Source organism: Antrostomus carolinensis, unplaced genomic scaffold, assembly GCF_000700745.2.
Source record: "Antrostomus carolinensis isolate BGI_N321 unplaced genomic scaffold, ASM70074v2 scaffold23595, whole genome shotgun sequence".
Classification (NCBI taxonomy): Eukaryota; Metazoa; Chordata; class Aves; order Caprimulgiformes; family Caprimulgidae; genus Antrostomus; species Antrostomus carolinensis.
Genome location: NW_010317380.1, coordinates 1,027 through 7,460, shown reverse-complemented (window position 1 = coordinate 7,460; position 6,434 = coordinate 1,027). Strand labels below are relative to the sequence as shown.

Genomic DNA, 6,434 nt, shown 5'->3' with positions numbered 1-6,434 from the left:
CTGCACCTACATTTGGGGTTGTTTAGTCTGGAGAAGAGAAGGCTTAGAGGTGACCTCATCACTCTCTTCAACTACCTGAAGGGAGGCTATAGCCAGGTGGGGGCTGGTCTCTTCTCCCAGGCAACCAACAATAGGACAAGGGGGCATGGGCTCAAGCTCTGCCAGGGGAGGTTTAGGTTGGATGATAGGAAGAAATTCTTTACAGAGAGGGTAATCAGGCACTGGAACGTCCTACCCAGAGAGGTGGTGGATTCATCATCCCTGGAGGTTTTTAAAAAGAGATTGGACATGGCTCTTAGTGCCATGATATAGTAATTGGAGTCGGATCAGGGGTTGGACTTGATGATCTTGGAGGTCTTTTCCAACCCAATCTATTCTATGATTCTATGATTCTATGATCTCCACCTGCATTCCCACCTGCATCTCCATCTACATCTGTACCTACATCCCAACCTGCATCTGCACCCGCATCTGCTCCTACATCTCCACCTGCATTCCCACCTGCATCTCCATCTACATCTGTACCTACATCCCAACCTGCATCTGCACCCGCATCTGCTCCTACATCTCCACCTGCATTCCCACCTACATCTCCACCTACATCTGCATCTTCATCTCCACCTGCATCTGCACCTACATCTGCACCCCTCGTGCACCCGCTTCCACCTCCCACATCCCCATCGTCAATCCCATGCCACCCATGTGAATCCCACACCCCACGTTCCCACCTGCATCCAGATCCCACCTCAGCACCCATGACCTCCATCCACATCTAAATCCACATCCCACACCCTCCGTGGCCATGGGGTGGGGTGGCCCTAGGCCATGCTGGGGGGGGGCATCAATTCTTGACTTTTGAGGGACACGCGGGCATTGAGGTGCCCATGGGGACCACGGTACCTGCTCAGCTGTCAGCAGTGGCTCCTCGTTGATGCCCGAGTCTTGCTCACTTCTCTCAGTGAGCTCCTCCTCCTCCTTCTCACAGAGCTGCAGGAGACACAGGCTGGGTGGCCTTGGTGGCACTGCAGGCATGGTCCCACCAAAGACACAGAGAGAGCCACCAGGGAACCACCGCTCAGGGGGACATGCTGCATGGCTGGGCTTGCATGGGAGACATCAGATGGGGATGTTGGACAGGGAGACGTTGGATGGGGAGATGTTGGATGAGGGCAATGGGTAGAGATGTTGGATGGAGACACTGGATGGGGAGATGTGGGATGAAGGCATTGGGAGGTGATGTTGGATGGAGAAGTTGGATGCAGATGTTGGATGGGTAAGTATTGGATGAGGGCATTGGGTGGAGACCCTCGATGGGAACATTGGATGGAAAGAAGTTGGAGAGGGACACTGGATAGAGATGTTGGATGGGGAAATGTTGGACAGGGGCATTGGATGGGACTTTGCACAGGGACACTGAAGATGTTGGGGAGGGAGATGATGGACGGGGAAGCACTGGATGGGGAGGTGTTGCAAGGACATGGACAGACACGTTGGATGGGGAGACAATGGACGGAGAGTTGTTGGATGGAGACAGTGGACTGGGAATTTGGACAGGGAGAAGTACAGGTATGTTGGATGGAGATGCTGGATGGAGAGATGTTTGGAGAATGACATTGGATGGGGAGGTGTTGGAGATGCTGGATGGAGATGTTGGGTGGGGAGATGATGGATGGTGATGGCTAACGCTGGAGAGATCAGATGGAGACATCAGCTGGGGACATGTCAGAGGGGAATGCTGGATGTGGAGGTGATGGATGGAGATGTTGGACATGGAGGTGTCTTTTTTACCACCTTTCACAGTCTGTTTCACCTTTTTAGCAGAAAATAACCCCAAAAATTGACCTTCTTTTCCCCCAAATGCCCATTTTTGGGTAGTTTGTGGTGCTCTGATGGTCGCTGAGCTGTTAAGTGTCACCAGGGGCGTCATGTGGTGACAGACGGGGGTTTTGGAGGAACCAAGTTGAGGAGTCACAGCTGTACCTGGGGGTCGGTGCCGTCAGTGGCCTCGGGGAGCAGCCAGGGCCGGGAGGAGCTCCGGGGGGTGAAGCCATCAGTGAGAGCATCCCAGACCCTGCGGGGAGGTGGGTGCTGAGAGACAACCCCAAAATGGTGTCTCCTAGAAAGCTGTCCTAAAATACTTCAAAACACCCCAAAATGAAGCCCTGGAACATCCTGAAATGGTCCCCCTGAAAAAGCTCCAAACACCACTGAGATGTCCAAAACACCAAAACATCCCAAACGATGTCCTAGAAGATCCAAATGCTGCCCTAGAAGACTCCAAATGAGGTCCTAGAAGACCCCAAATGGTGCCCTAGAAGATCCTAAATGCTGCCCTAGAAGACTTCAAATGATGCCCTAAAAGATGCATTAGAAGACCCCAAATGCTGCCCCAGGAGGCCCCAAATGATGTCCTAGAAGATCCCTAATGATGCCCCAGAAGTCCCCAAATGAAGCCCTAGAAGATCCAAATGCTGCCCTAGAAGACCCCAAATGATGCCCCAGAAGACCGCAAATCTCAAAATTTCACCTTTTATGGCTGCCCTGAAATACCCTGAAGTAGCCCAAAAAGCTGTCCCAGCACTTGAGACAGCCTCAACCATTGTCACCAACATACCCCAAAAAAAAGGCCACCACAATGTCCCAGAATGTCCCCAGATGCCCCAAAGTGCCACCTCAAAACATCACCGTGATGTCCTAAAATGCCCCAAAACATCCGCAAATGTCCCCCAAAACCCCAGAAACACCCCAAAAAGTCACCCAAACCACTGCCCCAAAGCCCCAAGACCCTCTGGGAGACCCCCAAACACCTCAAGATGTTCTTCTGATACATCCCAAAATATTCCTCAAGGTCCCAAAGCTCCAAAATACCCTGAAATGCCCCAAAATGCCACCCTGAAACACCTAAAAATGCCTTTGAAAGCCACAAAGCTCCAAAATGCCTTGAAATGCCCCAAAATGTTGTACAAAAGCACCTAAAAATGCCCCAAAACCCACAATACTCCAAAAGTCACCTTGAAACTCTCAAAAAAACCTCAAAATACCGTAATGTGCCCTAAAATACCCCCAAAATGCCACTTTTGAAGACAAAGAAATACCCAAAATGTTTTCCTGAAACTCTGCCCCAAAATGCTCCAAAATGCCCCAAAATGTTGCCCTGGAACACCCCAAAACATCTCAAAATGTTGTCTCTGAAAAAAACCCCAAATTGCCCTAAAACGCCCCAAAATTGTCCTAAACACACCAAAATATGGTCCTGATTCCCCAAAATGCACCAAAATTGCCTTAAACCACCCCAAAATGGTCCTGACTCCCCTGATCCCCCCGTTCTCTGTGTCATTCTTAGGGGTATCTGAATCTCCTGACTGATTTTGCCCAATTTCAGCCCAAAAAAGGTGCAGGGGGGAGGGAAAAAATGTGAAAAAAGGGTAAAAAAAAGAGGAAAAAAAGGAAAAAGGGGGAAAAATGTGAAAAAAGGGAAAAAAATGTGAAAAAGGGGAAAAAAGGGGAAAAAGGTGGAAAAAGGAAAAGGGGAAAAAGGAGGGATAAAAAAGAAAAGGAAAAGGGGGAAAAAGAGGGAAAAAGGGGGGAAAAGGGAAAAAGGGGAAAAAAGGTGGAAAAGGGAAAAAAGGGGAAAATGGAAAAAAGGGGGAAAAGGTGGAAAAAGGAGAAAAAGGGGGAAAAGGAGAAAAAGGGGAAAAAGGTGAAAAAGAGGAAAAGGGGGGAAGAAGGAGAAATTGAGGAAGAAAAATGGAGAAAAACGAGAGAAAAGAGCCAAAAAGTGGCAATATTGGGAAAAGGGTCAAAAATGAGGAAAAAGGTCAAAATGAGGAAAAAGGTCAAAAACGGGGAAAAAAGCAAAAAATGGGAAAAAAAGGCCCAAAGCAAGATTAGCCAATTTCTCCCCAACTAAGGCAAAACTCGCCCCTTTTCCCCCCACAAACGGCATTTCCCCCCACACCCCAATTCCCCCTAAATCACTCCAAAACCGCCGCGTGTCAAAACCCCTCTATTTTCCTTTTTTTTTTTTTTTTTACCAAAACGCAGCAAATAAGGAAAAAAAAATTCTGTCTCCAAATTGCCTTTTTTTTCCTGTTTTTTTTTCATTCTTAAAGGGCCAGCAGGGTCAGGCAAGCAGCAGATTTTTGGGTTCATTATGGGCAGAATTGGTGAAAAATTAGGGAAAAACAGCATTTTGAAAGTCCCAGCCCATCCCCCGCCCACGCACACAGGGCTCATTCAAGAAAAAGAGAAAAAAACCCACCCTGTTTTGTCCAAAATGACCCAAACTGACACAAAAAGCAGCACAAAGAGGCGACAGCCGGCGACAGCGCGGCGCTCCCGGCACAGGGCCAAAATGTGGTGTTTTTTTTTTCTAAAAACCTGACAATTTGATCAATTCTGAAAAGTGATTCAGTGAATTTTGAGAAAAAAAAAACAAACCACCCCAAATCTCCAAATTTAGGGTTTTTTTGGGGTTGAAAATAACCACGTTGTGTGATGAAAATTGAGGTTTGGGAATTGCAGCCTGGGGAATAAACTCATTTAAAGATAAAAAAGACATTAATCGCTGGGAAAAAACCACACAAATTTGGTAAAAACCCGACATTTTGCAACCAAAAAAAAAAGGTTTTTAGTGAAAATTTAGATTTTAATAAAAATTCAGATTTTTAATGCAAATGTCACTATTTTGTGGCAGGATTGGGGGGATTTTGCCCCAGATTGGTTGCCCCCTGGCTTGGTGCAGAGCTTGCAGGTTGCAAGGAAGAGGGTAAACGGTACTCACGCTTTACTCAAAGTTTACACTCTCCCCCCTCCTTCCCCACCAGGGGACTCTCCTCAACATAGACTGAGCCTGCTGGGACCCCCTGCAACATGACATGGGGTACCCTCCTCATAGGATGCTACACAGCTAGTCTAAAGATTCTACACAGTTACTCCAAGGATTCTACACAGTTACTCCAAGGATTCTACATACCATACCTACTCCACAGCTACTCCAAGGCGCAAGGAGCTGATTTGTGTGTGGTAGAGATCTTGAGAGCGTGCAAGCAGATGCCACAGGCTCTGGAGAGGCGCTGCTCACAGGATACTACACTGCTACTCCGATGTGCTACACAACCACGCTGCAATGGGGTAGGCTGGGCTGCGTGTCGTGGGAGGAGGTGTATCTCATGACCGTGCAAGGAAGCACGTGGGCACAAGGGTGGCCTACGCATAGGATCCTACACAGCTACTCATAGGATACTACACAGCTGCTCATAGCATACTACACAGCTACTCCGTGACTAGGCCATGATGCAGGGGGCAGAGCTGCACATGGGGTGTAACCTTGTCAGCGTGCAAGGTGGCATGCAGACCTGAGTCCTTACTCACAGGATACTACAACACTACTCCTGACCTGGTGCATGACCACGCTGCAATGCAGGGGGCTGCTCAGGGAAGTCTCGTGAGGGTGGAAAGAAGCACGCGGGTTGTCAGGGGGCTTACTCATAGGTTACTAATGCTACTACTTTGCTGTGTTGCACCACCACGCAGTCCCCCCAGCCGGTTTGCACCAGGAAGGTGGATTTTGTCGGTGCGCGAGGAGACAGGTACTCCTAGGAGTAGGGAGCTCTTACTCACTCCTCATCCTGAAGACGCTCCTCCTCCTCCTGTGCCTGGAGACGTCCCCGCACAGGGGCCAGGCCCTCAGTGGCAGCGTCATAGTTGCGGAAGCAGACGGTGAGTTTCTCGTCAAACTCCTGCACCAGGTCCTCCATGGATTTGAAGCTCATCATCTCGGCCGAGAAGCTCTCCAACTCGGCCAGCGCTGGGTCCGCCAGCTGGCGCAGGATCCCCTCATCATCCCCGGGTCCTTCCTCAAACTCCTCCTCCAAGCTTACTAGGGGTGCCTCCATCCTCCTCAATGCCGACGCGCCGCCTTAACTGTGGGGAGAGGGTGCCCGTGAGGCACTGGGTTACTCACAGGTTACAACACCAAGGCTCCTCACTCTCTTTGCTGCTGCCGTGGAACCCTACAGCCAGTGCTAGTATCTCTGTAGTATCCTAACAACATCTTAGTCCTGTTGTCAAAGCAGTGCTATAGAAATATGCTGATAACCTGACACTATACTACCAGTACTTTACTAGTAGTAACAAGATGTTGAATAGCGGCCACAAAGTATCTTAGTGTTACTCTGATAGTATACTAAAAGTATCATAACACTATCTTTTTTGCTCAACTGGTAGTATCTTAGTAGTATCCTTACACTGCATCACTATCTTAGTAGTGGCCTGAAAGTACCATACTAGTATCAATAATGTGCTGATAGTAACCCTAAAGTTTGAGTCTTGCCTGAATAGTATCCTAGAAGTATCTTACCATCATCTTTTCTAGTGCCCTTGTAGTATCTCAGAAGTACCCCGATATCCTACTAGCATCTTACTAAGAAGTG

General features: G+C 48.6%; 1 protein-coding gene across 1 annotated transcript; it reads right to left on the bottom strand.

Moving 5' to 3' along the window:
- Window positions 1–746: 746 nt before the first annotated feature.
- On the bottom strand, window positions 747–5,897 carry LOC104525417 (fasciculation and elongation protein zeta-1-like). Its single transcript, XM_010168570.2, has 4 exons — window positions 5,623–5,897; window positions 1,981–2,071; window positions 901–987; window positions 747–818 (listed from the first exon to the last, which is right to left on the bottom strand). Exons 1-4 carry the CDS (start codon window positions 5,895–5,897, stop codon window positions 747–749), a joined length of 525 nt encoding a protein of 174 aa, XP_010166872.2.
- Between the last annotated feature and the right edge of the window lie 537 nt (window positions 5,898–6,434).